Source organism: Pristis pectinata, chromosome 20 (genome assembly GCF_009764475.1).
Source record: "Pristis pectinata isolate sPriPec2 chromosome 20, sPriPec2.1.pri, whole genome shotgun sequence".
Classification (NCBI taxonomy): Eukaryota; Metazoa; Chordata; class Chondrichthyes; order Rhinopristiformes; family Pristidae; genus Pristis; species Pristis pectinata.
In genome coordinates, this window is record NC_067424.1 from 2,494,897 (window position 1) to 2,512,274 (window position 17,378).

The following is a 17,378-nucleotide window of genomic DNA, read 5'->3' on the forward strand; positions in this document are numbered from 1 at the left end:
TTTGTGGCTTTAATCGAGCTGCTTTTTTTAAGTGTGTGGGGTATCTCTCGTCCGGAGCGTCTGGGATCTCCCGATATCAGTACAAGGACAGGGACCATAATCTGCTCAGATTCTATGCATTTCCAAATCTCTGCTGTGCCTGACAGCTTCAGAGTATAATGTTGGAGAGCTTTGTAATTTGCAGAGCAGAGATCAGGAAACAATCTCACAAAAAAAACAAAGGCAACTGCTGTCTCACTGGGTGTGTTGGACTTGCTCCATTTGTTGAACTGCCCTCTCAGTGTTGCCTGCATTTGGGTAGAATCTGCTCTCCAAGTTGATGCAGATCAGCAGAGCACCTTCCACTTCCAGTTAAGTTTGCATGGAACTCTCAAAGTGTTGTGTGATGTCAGACTCCAGTAAGTCAAAATCGAAAATTTGAGCTCTAATGCACAGAGAAAAAGTAATCAGCAATGCATTGCACCTTCATGGAGGAAAGGGGAGGGGGTGGCAGGCTGGGGAAATACTTTCACTGGTCCAGCCCCATGTCCACTCACCAATGCAATGGGACCCTGGGTGACTCTGGCAGTGGATAGCTCTTGACCCACATTAACACAAACATGGACAAATGGTCCCAACCTGTAGAGAAAAGTTTTAAGGACCAGAAATTGAGGCTCATAACAGCAATATTTTAGCTACAAAGAACACAAACATGGACAAATGGTCCCAACTTGTAGAGGAAAGTTTGAGGACCAGATATTGAGGTTTGTAACAGCAATATTTTAGCTTCAAAGTATTAATTGCATAAGAATTATTTATCGACAAGCACTGCAAAAAGTTAGTCTGACGGGAAAAAAACATACATGATCTGAAGTTCTGCGCAAAAATTTCACAATGATTAAAGCACACAAGCGGTCAATGGAAACTTCAATTACCAGGAAGCTTTTGTGACATTTAAAATTTGACAGACACCTCAAATAATAAAACCAACAGGAAATTTCAATAGGAAGTTAGAAACCAATAGTAGCCACAAAGGGAAAATATATAAAGAAAAGGACTAAGTGTCAATCCATATGCCTAATACGCACTGCTGTGTGAACTAGACAGAAACTATGAAGAGCCTCACTGCGATATTGTGTGCACTGATTAGCATTCAGTGTTGCTGCTGTAGCCTGAGCCACTCACATCATCTCTGCTTTAACTATGCTGTGTTCCCCGCTCATATCGAAGAACTCAGAACTTCTTATCGCCAGATAAAGAATTATTTTGTAAGTATTAAGTGGAAGTGTGTTTTTGTGCCTGGTGCAGGGCAATTCTTTGTAAATTACAGCTCTCCAGTTTCTGAAGTGCAGGACAGTTAATGAGGAGACGGGGTCAGGATTAGTTACAGCTCTTAATGCAAGTTGATTGTAAATAGTACTTGAAGAGAAAAAAAATGTAAATCTGAAGTTCAAAATCTAGCAACAATTATATTAAAACAGCTGAATGCAATTGAGCTTTGATATCAGTTATTTTAAGCAAGTACATGTGGTTTTATTAAAATAATTTTATTAAAATAATTAAAATTAAATGCTGAAAAGATCTTATATATAGAGCTGTTCAATTTTACTTTGCAATATTCAGCAGGAGAGGATTGTTGCTTCATTTAAGGAAACGTTAGTGGTGTTATTGGAGATTCTGTTATCCTGGAGATTTTTAATGGGATGAACTCTCTGCCTGTAGTTAATCAAACAGAAACAAAAAGTTCCAAAGCTTGAAGCCAGGCAATGGTTTCAGGGATCAACTTTTGTATCGGGAATAAACATTTGTGGCATAAGGTGTACAGGTCAGGCAATCAGTGGAAGGGGGAATTTATTCAATGGAAATAAGTTTGCATTTAGTGATTTGTGTTTGTTGCTTATAACAGCAAAGAAAAGATGACAATATTAAGATAACACTGCTGGAAAGGAAAGGTCTGCCGGGATTCAAGGTGAGGAAAGTTTAACTTCAACAGTCTTACGTAAACTGTTAAAGCTGGGCATGAACTGAACTCTGTGGTGGGGTTCCACTGCTGGGCTGTCCTGGTGTTGTAGCCAGGTGCCTTGAATAAGGGGATTGTTGGGGAGTGACCCCACATAAAGAGATTGCTAGATCGGACGCCTCACATAGAAAAATGATTCCCTTCTAGCGGCTGGTTTCACTGCATTGATTTGTGTGTCTCGTGACTTGTGAGTCACTAAGCCCTTTGAAGTAATCAGAAAATAAACAGAAGGTGGAGAACCATCATGACCAAGGGATGAGAACTGTGGACTTACATGGAACACCAATCTCATCAGTGACACGACTTTCAACAACCCAAACTTTTACCAAACAGAAATTGAGATTGAGAAGACTGATTTTGCTGTTAGGTGCTCACTGCCATTAGAGGTGTTATCAATAGTGTTGTTTATGGTTATTACCAGTGGGTGCAGACTGACATTTTACTATTTAGAACTCTAGCTAGAAGGATGTGCTAATATGGCAGTGATTAGATCTAAACCAGTGGGCAGTGAAAACCTTATCACGCTTAAACTAAGAAGGTCTCAGGATGCCTTTTTCATGAATTCCTATTGGTCATCTGTAGGGAAAACATTGGAATAATTTAGGAAGAATTTTTAATTTAATTTATTCAAGGGAGGTGAACATCGCTGATGATGCCAACATTTATTGACCAGCCTTAGCGACCCTTGAGTTCCGATGCAGGGTCTCAACCCAGAACGTTTACTATCCCTTTGGCTCCACAGATGCCACTTGACCCACTGAATTCCTCCAGCAGTTTGTTTTTTTTTGCTTGAGAAGGTTGTAGTGAGTCACCTTCTGGAACCACTGCAGTCCTTCTGGTGAAGGTACTCCCATAGTTCTGTTGGGGCCAGAGTTGCAGGATTTAGACCCAGCGATCATGGGCTCAATGCCCTCTCTCTGTTATCTCATATAGTGTAACCTAATGTTAATAGTAAAATGGCAAGTGACTACAAGGAGTGGTGTAGATGGCTCAATAAATAGGACCCATATACACCACAAAGCCCCACACATCAGTCAGTGCCTGACTGTAGTGAAAGACTTGCTGTATGCAGGCATGGGATTCTGTATTACCAGTGAAATACCAGTGAAAGTATTTCCCTGGCCAAAAGCAAAGTTTTGCAGATGCTGGGAATCCAACATAAAACCAGAATAAAGCTGGAAATGCCCAACAGGTCAGGGAGCACCTGTGGAGAAGCAGGGTCAGTGTTTCGGATTGGTGACCTTTAATGAAGTCAAATGAAACTGAACTTTGAGCAACACGTCTGCATTGTAGTTGCTTTAGTTGGTCGAATGCTGAGGGAAGAAATAACTAATTTTAAAATTAAGTTAAAAATAGAAAATGAAACAATTTAGTTCTACAGTATTTTGAAATAATATCCTATTTGTATCAAATTCACTTTTGGGTCATGAGTCTCCAAATAGAGGATTTTGAAAGTGCATGCTGTCTAAATCAGGATACAGACTGTGGCATTATTCCAAAAACTGTTAACCACTTGCTGTTTTCTATTTGTGCCATGACCACATTCAAGACACAATAGTAACTGCTTGTAAATGTTTAGGATAACCACAGTTGCAAGTTCCTGAAGGAAATGCTGAATTTTTACCTCAAGGATGTGATCCCTGCAGCCAGAACCCACAAAAGAACCATCAATAGCCACATCAGTAAAATCGGGAATGCCTTGCATGAGCTGCACGAGAACGTACAAAATTGTGTAAGTATTGTATTCTTTTTCATGAATTCCTTTGGATATACGAAGGGAAAAACACTGTGATAACTTAGGAGGATTTTTTATTATTTTATTGTTATATTATGTGATTGTTCTTAAATGGAAGAGAATGTCATTTGTGAAAGTATTAATGACAAAATTACCGGCATTCACCAGAGTCGGATATGACAGTGGTTTCAGAGTGTTTGCCTCAGAACTTCACATGGAAATCCTGAAGCTACAATTTCTGCACTCCCCCTAAAGCTGTTGTGTTTGGATCATTCTCCAACACAACCCAGGGAGATCACTGCTTTGTGTAGCTTTACTGTGAACTAATCCCACTCTAAAGCCGCTGAAAATCACACGAACTGTAACATGAGTTTGTAGGATTCAGCTTAAAAGATTCCTTGGCTTGAGGGTTTGTGGATTTTCATGGATTTCCTTGAAAACTTCATGGATTTTTAAGATTTTTAAGATTTATTTTGTAGTTTATATCTGATAACTTGAATTCAACAACCTTTCAATGTTTATTTAACCTGTTTGAAATATTTGCTAAAAATTGTGCAATATTCTACAGTTTTTGGATGTTCAGCCTCACCTTGAGCTGTGTTGTTTACAGAAAATGCAACATCAGCAGCTGTTTTTCGATATGTATCTGAATACCCAAAGTATCGTTCCTAATGTGAAACAGCAGTGATTGAATTACAATCTTTTCCTCTGAATTTTATTGCCTGTTTCCATGTACCATCCCAACTCACATGTGGGCTTGGGCTCCAGTTTCAGCGTGAAACTATTGGAATGAAAATCAGACAGCTTCTCTGTAAACAGCAAGCAATGTGCTGGAGGAACTCAGTGGGTCAGGCAGCATCTGGGAGGTAGGAAAGGAATTGTCAACATTTTGGGTCGAAAACCCTTTCCTCTCACAGATGCTGCTCACAGAGACCTGCTGAGTTCTTCCAACAGATAATTTGTTGCTGCAGATTCCAGCGATCTGGAGTCTCGTGTGTCTCCAACTTCTCTAAAATGCCTGTAACACCCCCACTTCCCAGAGTAAATGGCACAGTACTGTGACACCTTACAACCAACATTTACACAGTTTATCCAGAAAAGATATTTTAATCAATTAAAAACACTATCCTTTCCCATTTGGAAGATTGAATGGAGCTTGCTGACTACACTAATACAAAGTTGAAGTTGAGTTTAATGTCATATGCACATGTATGCACACTTGCACTTCAGGACTTCGCTGAGAACAGTTGGCAGATTCCTCAGGGGGATGAAACTATCCCACGGTGCTAACTGAGGAAAAGTTATGGGTCCTCTGCTTGGTCAACATCCCGTCCTTACGTAACTCTGCCAGGAGACAGATTATGCTTCATTTGTTCACAGAACCTTGCTGTTTGCACTGACCTCCACTGACTGCACCTCAGCTCCAGACCACTGACTGACGGAGTTGCCTTCAGGACGGATAAGTTGTAGACGGACACTGAAGTGACTGCTTATTTGGGGTTGGCACAGCTGGTGGGGCCACTGCCTCACAGCTACAGAGATCCGGGTTCAATCCTGACCTCAGGTGCTGTCTGTGTAGAGTTTCATGTTCCCCCTGTGACTGCATGGGTTTCCTCAGTTGCTCCATTTTACTCCAATGTGCCAAGATAATCTGGTAGTTTAGTTGGCTGCTGTAAATTGCCTCTAGTGTAGGTTAATGGCAAGAAGAGTCAAAGGGGAGTTAATGGGTGATTGTGATAGAGAACAGGTTTGTACAGCTAAAGGGATATAAGGAGACAGGGAATGGGAGTAATGTGATTGCTCCCTCTGGGAGCGGGCATCGGATTGGATGGATTAAATGACCTCTTTCTGTGCTGCTGTAAGCTTCAGGAGGAGGCTCCCAGCGATGTTTCAAGTGCTGGTCTAGGTACTTCTTTTCATTGTGTAGACTTACAAGAGCAGGTCATGTTGCAGCTCATTGCAAAGCACTGAGGCTAAAAAACCCTTCCGAAGCAATCTAACCAACAAGTCAAAAAGTGGAATATTATTCTGTGACCAGTTTGCAACAGGGAAGTGGGAGTTATCTTAGAGTCCTGACCCTAAGCAATAGAGGCTGTGGTTTCTTTGCTGGAATTATCATGCAAAAGTGAAGAGATCACCTCTGGAGCAAGGCTGGGTTAACATCAGCAGCTGAAGTATACGCAGCTGAAGATTTGCACCAATTCAGAATGAAACAAAGGCAGGCATAAAATGAATGTTTCACCGTAGTTACTGTGAAAACCGTTAACCAGATAACCAGGCAATTGGAGCGTACTTGCAAAAGCCTGAGCGAAAATAAAGAATGCAAATTTTCAGCGGGACAGTACCACTTGCAAACAGAGGGCTTAAATGAAAAAAAGAACTGCTGACCTAGTTGTTTTTGCAACTAATTCATCTGATCAAAGCAATGGCAACCAATTGCAATGTTATTGAAGGATAAACTAGGTCTCATACTGGCCTGTTAAATAATATCAACTTCTGAATTCTAACAGCCGCAAAAAGATAGTATTCTTTATCCTTTGTGACTCATTGGAGTGATTCAGCAATAAAAGCTGCCTCTGAGGCTCTAGGACATAAAGTGGCCTCTTCCCTTCCTGGGTTTGTGTTGAGAGAGATCCCTCCCATGCTTTCAGAACATGTCCACACCCACACTACAGTGATTATTTGCACTCCTGCTAAACATTCTAATCTGCAGCAATTGCTAAGGCATATTAACCTCTACAACTTTGGTGTTGGCTGAGTTGCTGTAGTATGTTTCAAGTCAGGGCCTAAGCAAGCTCTAGACCAAAGCAGGGGGACAGAGTCATGTCATGCCTTAAACTGAATTCAGGCTGCACTGGGACTGAGGCACTGAGTCTACCTGCTTAAAATCAAAGGATTATCACATTTTCATTTTTTAATGGGATGTGTAAGGTATAATGTCTAGAATGCAAAGTGTCACAGGAGCCAACAATTTTCCTTGTAGCATATTTACATGCTAAAATGTGAATGGATTAAAATGAAGCATGTGATTCTATTTTTTCCATTCAGTGGTGAGTTTCAAACTAATTACCCTCCTGTTAATATTTTCACTGCTTTCAGTTTTGAAACATTAGACTTATAACAGTATTTATAAATTGGTATCAGAATGTGTATCATTTCCAACTGGTGACAGCAGTAAGCCATTTTGTAAAATGAGATTTTTGCCTTTTAGCATCAATTCTTCAATTGTGACCTGTGTAGCTGCAACAAAGTTTCATATTTCAAGAACATTCATCGGACATTCAAGCAGGTAAGAGAATAATCATGTTCTGAATTACCTGTGCAGAGCTGAATTTCAAGCAACCGATGGTCATTGTGTAATAACGTGTTACCGTCCTCATCAGTTACAGGTGAAAGGTGTGTACAAAGCCATGGGAGAACTTAACACCTTCATTGACTGGATTTGGAACTACATAAACATGAGACGAAATTGAGAAGGAGCGGAGCTGTCTGAAAGAGTCCCAACACTTCCTTAATTAAGAAAGTCACTAGTATTTAAAGCCATATTTATATTTAGGCTTGGCAGTTTCAGCATTTTTGCTACTTCATTATGATGCTTGCTACTCCGAAAATTTGTTGACCATTTAGAGTAAAATTAACAAAATACTTCTCTGATTGATGGTGTTGTTCTCAGTCTAGAACAATTCTGTACTGTGCCCTTGCTTCTGAAATTTAGTTCCGTTGAAGACACTAAAGTGAATGTTGGGAGCAGAGCAGCCAATGAGAGATTGCAGGGTTAGCACCATCAATTACACCTGAACTTCCAGCATTCCCCCAGCACCTACCTGAGCGATGGGGTAGATTAAGCCAGTCTGTAACCAGCTGGTTGAATCTCCCCTGTCTTTCTGACTCACCCTGCTCTCCTGTGCTGGAGTGCCAGTCTTTTACCCAATGATACTTGTTGACTCCAAATGAATTCACCATATGACTCCAGCGCCAGAAGTCAATTAGGTTACATCGATCTCACAATTTCTTCACAGTATCTAAAAATACTTTTTCTCAGACCCCGTCCTTTGCAATTTGTCCTGTGACTGCTCAATCTAAATGTAAATCACATCTGAATGAATTTCATTCAATTTTTATTTTTCAATAGAATGAAAATGCAAATGATATTTTCTGTATTTTATAATCTTTTGTTAGATCAGCAATTATAGTTTTGATTATTAATGTATTTGAGAATTAAGAAATAGAGCAAAAATAAGTATCAGTTCTTGTTATTTGCTCGATATTCTTTACTGCTTGTGGTCTGTATATTTTGATACATAACTGAAATATTTTAATTTGCTTTTTTTTACTATTTATGAGAGTGCAATATGGAGTTTTAAATACTTTGTCAGTGTATTTTCATATATCCATCCATTACTGTATCAGTAAATCAGTAACACCCATTTCAAAGACGTTTACTGCAATAGTACAGCCTGATTCAATCCAAATATTTATTGACTTGTTATGAATGCTGTCTGTGTTCAAAAGAATGTGCACTTGTGTGTACTTTATGATAAGTTATGATACCTTGTCTCCAGTAATTGTTTGCAGTATTAGGAGCTATATTTTAGGCTAGTTTAAAGTATAAAACTCTTGTGTGCACTAGATCTTCACACTTTTAAGACTCTGTCAAATTCTCCCATCTGAACACATCATGATGTATTAGCCTTTTAAAAATGGTGCAGAAAATCTTTTGGGATTATTCAATGCATCTGGAACTAAATCTTACCAGCCTGGCATACATTATGTTAGTGTGTGAGGGAGCGAGAAAGCGGGTAAAAATTAATCAGTCATTACTGTCACATGAGTTTTTCCAACGATGATGGAGACAAAACCAATGTGAACATTGCAATCTATGTAAATGTTAACAAGCATACCTCATTATGTATATATTTCAAAGCGAGTCCCCTGGATGGGAGTTTATTAATGAAATAACTAACCTCAGTATTATGTGTTTTACAGTAAAATGTAGCGTTGATCCTTTGAGCTGTTGAACCTCTGAAAGTTTTTAATGCCGTTCCTATCCAAAGTGCAAATTCTCACAAGTTTTTGAAAGTTGAATTAGGGTTTAAGAACATCCCGACATTTGTTACATCAAGTTAAAAATAATGATTGTACTTTGGATGTATTCACCAATAGTGTTAAAGTGTCAAAACGTTAATGTTTCTGCTTTTTTGATGTATTAATGCACTCTACCTACCTCAAGCCATGTGTAGTGTGTGAACTTGAACTGTAGTATACCTGATAGCACTGTTTAAATAAATACCATTTTATTCAAATCTTCAATTATCCAGCTGTTGTCTTCTTACAGAATCATAATGATCATAACAGCATGTAATTCAACCCACTGAGCTGTGCAGGCCCCTGCAATCAGTCCCATTCTCAGTGCTTCTCCCATCTTCTAACCATTCTGTTCTCTCTCAAACCTATTTATCCAATTCCATTTGAAAGGGATGATGGAATCTGTTTTCACTACCCTGTTACTCAGAGAATGACCACTCACTGTATGAAAAGGTTTTTCCTTAAGGGATTCCTTGTTCCTTTACCAATCAGTTTATGTCTCTGTCCTCTGAGTGCTGACCCTTCTGGTAATGGGAACAGTCTCTCCTTGTTCACTCCAACTGGCCCCTTGATGATTCCAAACACGTCTTTCAATCCCCTCTCAACCTCCCCTGCATTGATCTGGTTTAGTGGAAGTTTTTGAGAAATTAGAGCTTAACAATAAAAAGACTTGCTACTGTAAGGGATTTCAGCCTCAGAACATCTCAAAGTGCCTTGGAGCCAGTGATGAACCTTTGGTGGAGTTACTGTTGTAAAGTAGGAAATGCAGCAGGCGATTTATGCGCAGTGTGATCCCACAAGCAGCAATGACCAGATAATCCATTTTAGTAGAACCACAGAAACATGGAAGGATTTAGCCCATCATTCTGTGGCTACAATTCCAAGTCAAATTTGAAGTCAAAGTCGAGTTTATTGTCACATGCACGTCCATGTGTGCACAGGTGCAGCAGCATCACAGGCACATAGCAGTAGAGACACAACATTCACAAGAAAAACATAAATTAAACCCCCAGCCTAATCCCTCTATAACTCTGTAATTTACAGCCCCTAAAGTACACATTAAAGTATTGTTTAAATGTGAAGAGAATTTCTGCCTCTCCCACCATTTTAGGCAGTGAGTTCCAGTCCCACCCTCATCTGGATGAAAACTTTTCCTCTTTAATCCTTCTACAATCTATGACCCCTTGTGTTTCACCCCTCTGCTAATAGATATGTCCTTCCTAATTTAAGTATCTACCTCAGCTCCTCTATGTACCTAAACATGGCTCCTCAGCCTCCTCTGTCCCACAGAAAACCAGTCAGCCTATCCAATCTTGCCTCGTAGTTACAAGTTTTCAGTCCTGACAACCTTCTCGTGTATCTCTTCTGCACCATCTCCAGTGCAATCACATCCTTCTGATAAGTGGTGACTAGACCTGAACACAGTGCTCAAGCTGTGCAGAGCCTCCCATAACCTCCCCGCTCTAATATTTCTGTGCCTCTACTGACCAAGAAAAGTGCCCAGTACGTCGTTTTAACCCCCTTGCCATCCAGTTCTGGTACTTTTAAGGATCTGTCGACCTACACTCCAAGGTCGCTCTGTTCCTCCACACCTTTCCGTATCCCCCTATACACAGAGAGCTCGACTGAAAGGTAAATGTTACTCAGGATACCAGGAAAACACTGCTTTGTTTCACTACAACCTCATAGGAATGTTTAAATCCAGCAAACAAGTCATCAATTTAACATTATATCAAAAGGAGGCTCCAACAGTACCACATCCCACAGGAGAGTTAACCTAAGCTCATTGAGTCACAGCACAGAAACAGGCCCTTCTGCCCAGCACCTCCATGTTCACCATCAAACACCAATCTACACTAATCCCATTTAGCCTTCTCTGCCTCAATGATTCAAGTCCTTGTTGGGGTTTTGTGGGTGTTTTGAGGGTCTCTGCCTTCCACAACTCCCTCAGGCTCTTAAACTATTGAACTTAAGTCACAGCTGTGCACTGACTGTGGACTCCCAGCCTTGAGATCCAGACCCTTTCCAGCCACAGTTGACAGCTGACAGGAACTACTTTGGACTTGTCCTTGTCTTTCCATCACCCTTTCGTCAATCCACTTTCACAACTGTTAAGAAACATCTAGACAAGCATTTGAATCACCAGGGCACAGAAATCTATGGACCAAGTGCTGGAAAATGGGACCCAGTATAGCTCAGTACAATGGTCAACCTGGACGCTGTGGGCCAAAGGGTCTCTTTCTGTACAGTACCACTGTTTCTCTTTGCCTATTAAATACTCAAAAGTGCAGGTTTTGTAAAACTGCTTTACAGTAGTGTAGCGGTTAGCGTAACACTATTACAGCGCCAGCAATCCGGGTTCAATTCTGGCCATTGTCTGTAAGGAGTTTGTACGTTCTCCCCGTGTCTGCGTGGGTTTCCTCCAGGGTGCTCCGGTTTCCCCCCACATTCCAAAGGCGTACGGGTTTGGAGGTTGTGGGCGTGCTATTTTGGCGCCGGAAGCGTGGCGACACTTGCGGGCTGCCCCCAGAACACTCTACGCAAAAGATGCACTTCACTGTGTGTTTCGATGTACATGTGACTATAAAGAAACCTTATCTTATTAAAAAATTGTTTTAAAAAATTTATCTGAATTATAAATTTATTTCCAGCAATTATGCTTTTGTAAATTTAGATACAAGAATACACACAGATGCCAGGAAACACTGATGCTGAATAGCATCGAAGTTCCAGCAATGGAATTAGAATTAGTAATCATTTCATCAGGTAAAACAATATCTTCCTCAAGCACTTGCATCTTATCAGAGCTGGTAGAGTAAGTGTTATAGAAAATAGGCGTTCTTATCAAGTTTGACAGTGACAAAATGTCCAGGAGGTGTATAAGCATGTTGTCACAGATTTATAGATTAGTTTGAGAGTGTGAGAGAACTTGTCCGCATTGAAAGATACCCAGAAGACAGCAACACAATATGCTTGCCGCAGCAGAGTGTACAAGGCGGGGACAAAGGACCATCCAGAGGGAAAGACTGAAGCAGGGGCAGGGATAAGCCATTTTGACCCCTGAACCTGCTCTGCCATTACATAAGACCATGGTTTCTTTTGTTCTAATTGATTCCTTTCTTGTAAAATTTGTGTATGATTAATATTTTTCTTGTGAATGCTGCATATCTGATGCTATGTGCCTGTGATGCTGCTGCAAGTACGTTTTTCATTGTACGTGCACACATGGACTTGTGCATCTGACAATAAACTCAACTTTGAATTTGGCTCAAGTCCACTTTCCTTCATGATTTCCAAATCACTTCCCTCGACGATTAAAGATCTAGGAGTCTCAGACTTGAAGATACGCAATGACTGAACATTCACATCCCTCTGGCTTAGTGAGTTCCAAAGATTCAGTCCTGATGCAGGGTTTTGACCCCAAATGCCGACCATCCCTCTGCCTCCACAACTGCTGCCTGTCCCACTGAGTTCCTCCAGCAGATTGTGTGTCGCTCCAGATTCCAGCATCTGTGGTCTCTTGTGTCTCTCCCATCTCATCTCCATCCTGATTGGTCAACACCCTATTAGACTGTGATCGCTGGGTTTAGGCCCTTACATGAGGGTACGTGGAGCTGCTGCCTCACAGCTCCAGAAACCCCGGTTCAATCCTGACCTCAGGTCTTGTCTGTGTGGAGTTTGCACGTTCTCCCTGATTCCCCTAGGTCCTCTGGTTCCCTCCCACACCCCAAGGATGTGGAGTTTGGTAGGTTAACTGGCTGCTGTAAATTGTCCCTTGTACATAGGTGAGTGGTAGAACCTGGGGGGGGGGAAGCTGATGGGATTGTGGGGAGAATACCTTACGGGGAAATAAGCAGGAGAACTAAATCAACAAGATTTATCTGAGAGCCAGCATGAACTTGAAGAGCTGAATGGCCTCTTTATATGCCATCAGAAAATACGGGTAATATCTCAGATTTTATTTCCATTGACAGTCCTTGAAAGTGAAAACTAAGCACCAAGTGGTCATCACTGTTGTCAAGTCTCCAACAGTAAGTCCATGTAAATTATCACCGCTGCTCCCCCAGGGTTATTTCTGTAATCCACCATCACATTAGTGACCTTGGTTGGCACAAAGAGTTACATAAAGGGACAAGGTACTGCGAAAGAATGTTTTCTTTTCTGAAGCCATTACGTGACTTAAATCCACATCAGTCACTTTCCCTTTTGTGGCTGTTGATTTGGTTGAGTCATTCACTTGCGTTTCAGAGAGAATATTTTCCCATCGTATAGCTCAGCTCACTGCCACCCAGTCCTCTTCAACACGTCCACTTCAGACCAAGACAACAACGAAAGGCGGGACCTCAAACTTCATCAGGGAATATACAGACGTGGTGAAGAGTGATTAATGCCAGCAAACCTGTGCATCACGCTTATTACCAAAACAGCAGAGAGAGAAACCAAGAGAGTGAGTTTAAAGCAATTGTAACTTGAAACAATTTCCCCCAAATTCAAAGATATTAATTGACAATGAGGTGCTTTTAACAAATGACACAGGAGCCTTACTTGTGGTCAGTTTGTTTTACCTTTTTACTCATTCTACCACAGAGGTGTTAGCTCAAAGCAAGGAGGAAACTTGAAGCAGTTACTTGCATTAACCATCTGAAAGTTTCATCAGAGCCAGTTAACTAGACTCCACTGATGCTGATATATTAGTTCATGCAGTGCATATAAAGCGCAAGGAAGGCAGTGGACAGACCTGCCAATGAGGAGAGAGAGAGAGAGAGAGAGAGAGAGAAAGAGAGAGAGAGAGAGAGAGTCAGGTGGTAGGTGGTCCAAGGCTGAGCATCAGCAGAGCCTGGATGGGCCAAATGGCCTCTTTATGTTCTGTAGGTTTAATGGAAGATGGTTTGGCTCCACTCTGGGTTCTGAGGCAGCTGATGTGGGGCCCATGACTGATAGGGAAGGTGAGTGGGCAATTGGTGAGGTGGTGAATTCCTTTCACCACTTACGCTGGGGTTCTGTCTGCTTCCAATGCACGGCCTCAAGGTCCTCAGTACCACCCCGAATGCTCCTCCTCCACTTCGAGCAGTGATGGGACCAGAGACTCCCAGGACTATGTTGCATTTCTTTAAGGGGGCTTTGAGTGTGTCCTTGAACATCTTCCTCCTCCATGATAGAGCTGGCAGAGTTCCTGTTTCTGACTCAGATGTCCTCCACTCAAACAACGTGGCCATCCAATGAGTGACTGGGTCTAGCTGGGGCCTCAGTGCTGAGGATGTTGGCCGAGGAGGGGACACTGATCTCGACTGATTGATCCTTCCAGTAAATTGGTGATTGTCTTATTATTGTCACATGTGAAAAGCCTTGTCTGCATTTTGGGGATTTGCAGAGACAACAACGGTGGTACCTCTCCAGTGCATTGAGAATGGCTGCTGTAGTAGTTCAGGTCTCAGAAACAAACAGGAGAGCAGGGATCACTGATGCCCAGTAGTCCATGAGCTTTGGGCCAGGTCTGAGGTCTTGATCTTCAAACGCCTGTTTCCTCAATCAACCAAAGACTGATCTGGGTCATTGATGGCACTGGTGGGTTTCGTCTTTGACGCCTACCTTCTCCAAGAGGTGGTTCCCAGGCGACGCTTTCCAGGGTCACACAATGAACGGAAGGCAGTGTGGTGCAGAAGCTGGGAGGTTGGTCGGGGACCTTAGTCTTGTGGGCGGTGAGGGTAAAGCCTGTCGTGTCCTTCAGTCAATGAACCGACGAGGCTGGAATCTGAGTTCCCGAGAGTGCACAGATACAAGCGGCATTTGCAAAGCTCAACTACCGATTGTCTCCGGTGACTTTGGTTGCAGATTGTGGTCGGCACAGGCTGACGAGCTCCTCGTTTGATTAGCCTCACTCCTGTGAGATGTTCATTGGAGGTGAGATTTAACAATTTGTCAAAAAAGACAAAAAAAAAATTTGAAGCAATTATACAGCCTCAATTGAATTTCTTCGTAACTGAGACAAACGCTGCAGTGGAACCCATTGCTTAGAATCATGAAGAAACTATATATAATGGAGATGCATTTCTAGGTTCAGCCAAGTGTGAGAAGCTCCCAGTGCTGTTCGGAAGGGATCCCCGAAGTTTAGATTCAGGAGCGGTGAAGGGACTTGATGGGCCAATATGCTCTTTCTCTGAGAAACAAAGTCACTGTTTCAGGTCAATGTTCTTTCATCAGAATTGGTTTTCAATTCTCACCAGTGGCAAGAGTTTCTCCCTGTTCACACTCTCCCTTTGTCTTTCTCCGCACTCAGTTAGACGTTGGTGAGACTGCAGTTGTACTGTGTTCAGTTTTGGTCGCCCTGTTGTAGGAAAGACACCATTAAGCTGGAAAGAGTGCAGGGAAGATTTACAAGGATGTTGCTAGGACTTGGCCTGAGTTATAGGGAGAGATTGAGTAAGCTAGGACTTTATTCCTTGGTGCGTAGGAGACTGAAGGGTGACCTTACAGAGATGTATAAAATCATGAGGGGCATAGATAGGGTGAACACACACAGTCTTTTCCCCAGGACAGAGGAACTAAAAACTAGAGGTCAGAGGTTTAAGGTGAGAGGGGAAAGATTCAAGGGACCTGAGGGGCAACTTTTTCACCCAGAGGGTGGTGGGTGTATGGAACGAGCTACCAGAGAAAGTGCTTGAGGCAGGTACAATAATAACATTCAAAGGTCATTTGGATAAGTACATGGATCAGAAGGGTTTACAGGGATATGGGCCAAATGTGGGCAAATGGGACTAGCTTGGTGGGCACCTCGGTCGGCACGGATGAGTTGGGCCAAAGGGCCTGTTTCCGTGCTGTGTTATTCTATGACTCTAATCATTCCAGCTTCTTCGATCACCCACATTACAGACTCATACTTTTCTATCATTGGACTTTCTCCTTTGGCAAAGTAGTTTCCTTTTCAAGGGGAACATCTGACAGTTTGAATGGTTTTCTGGGACTTTTTGCAATGCACTCTTGCGATATTGTACACTATTGCTACACGCCTTGTGAAAGGTTGGCCAACTCCAACGGTGGAGATCAGATTAGAACAAGACTGTTGGGTCCTTTCCATGCACAGTTCCATTTCCTGTGTACTTTGTTCTAATGAATATTTGGGAGATGGTTTCTCAACTAGAGTAGTTTTTGTTCCCTTTTTTGGGAGCGTGTTTGCAAGGCGCGAATGTGAAGAACTACGACCACTTCTATTGTGGGATGGAAAGCAAGACATAGTCTCAGATGTCCATGAGTATTGTAAAATGACCTGCGTTTTGTGTAGTCAACGTGTTCATCAGAACACTAAAAAATTGACCATGAACGGCTGTCTGTGGTTATTCTGCCCCGCTCTGCAGACTGTGAGTTTGCAGCCTTCTCCAACAGAATCAGGAAACTATCAGTTGAATTGATGTGAACCCTTGATACTTATCACCGTACCCTGATAACTTTAATACTCTGTTGCTTGAGACCTAAGCTTGTAATGGTGTTTCAAGTCTTAGCCTCTGCCAAGCAAACTCAATGGTCCTGAAACACTAATTTTATGTCATCGGATTGTAATTCCCTCCGATAACGATTTCAAAGTATAATTGATTTTAATATAATAGCTACCTTCAATTTCTATCCTCATTCTAATCTTTACTTAGCTCTTCGTAACATTCTCTCTCCTCCCAAAAGATACAAAACCCCGAAGCACGTACTACCAGGCTCAAGGATAGCTTCTACCCCACTGTTATAAGACTATTGAATGGTCCCCTAGTATGATAAGATGGACTCTTGACCTCACAATCTACCTCATTGTGACCTTGCACTGCACTTTCTCTGTAACTGTAACACTATATTCCAGCATCTGCAGAATTTCCTGTGTCTCCATTCTGCATTCTGTTATTGTTTTCCCTTGTACTACCTCAATGCACTGATGTAACGAAATGATCTGTATGGATGGCATCCAAAGCAAAGTTTTCCACTGTACCTTGGTACATGTGACAATAATAAACCAATTTACCAGTTTATAGAATTTTAATCATCTGCTGCTCCTCATGGCCCTCTGCGTCTGCCTTCATACAGAGACAGCAGTGTCAGGTGGTCTCCACTTTCCTCAAGATGTCGGACCTGTTATACAAAAACCACTGACAGATTTCCTTATTCAATCTGAAGATTATTCACCAACAGTATTGATATTTTAATAATTCAACCTACGGCTGGCACTCCAATTTGTCCACATACTTGTCAGCTAAACAAGCAAACAAAAGCACTTACAGAACGACTTGTCCTTCACTCTATCATTTTCATCAGGTCAGGGTTCCGACTCTTGCGTAACGTCTGAAAACCAGGAGACAACCAGTGAAATTAAAGCACAGGGTGAGCACCAGCTCACACGTCCTCTCTCAGGCTGTAGTCCAGCTGCTGCAAGGCTACGGGCCAAGGGATGGAAAATGGGATAAGCACTGATGGGTACTCAAATGTTGGCATGGATGGTGTATGACTGAGTACCCCCACTGTAGCTCCAGTCCATCTGGAAGGCTGCTCCCTTGCCTTGATGAGCCACGAGAAGATCTTGCCACA

General features: G+C 42.0%; 1 protein-coding gene across 2 annotated transcripts; it reads left to right on the forward strand.

The window, feature by feature from the left end:
• Positions 1–1,089: 1,089 nt before the first annotated feature.
• On the forward strand, positions 1,090–9,037 carry il10 (interleukin 10). Of its 2 annotated transcripts, XM_052034750.1 has the most exons (5): positions 1,090–1,247; positions 1,886–1,948; positions 3,579–3,731; positions 6,946–7,023; positions 7,118–9,037. In XM_052034750.1, exons 1-5 carry the CDS (start codon positions 1,092–1,094, stop codon positions 7,205–7,207), a joined length of 540 nt encoding a protein of 179 aa, XP_051890710.1. In that variant the 5' UTR covers positions 1,090–1,091; the 3' UTR covers positions 7,208–9,037. The 2 variants fall into 2 exon arrangements, with proteins under 2 accessions (XP_051890710.1, XP_051890711.1); XM_052034751.1 differs by lacking the exon at positions 1,886–1,948.
• The last annotated feature ends 8,341 nt before the right edge of the window (positions 9,038–17,378 follow it).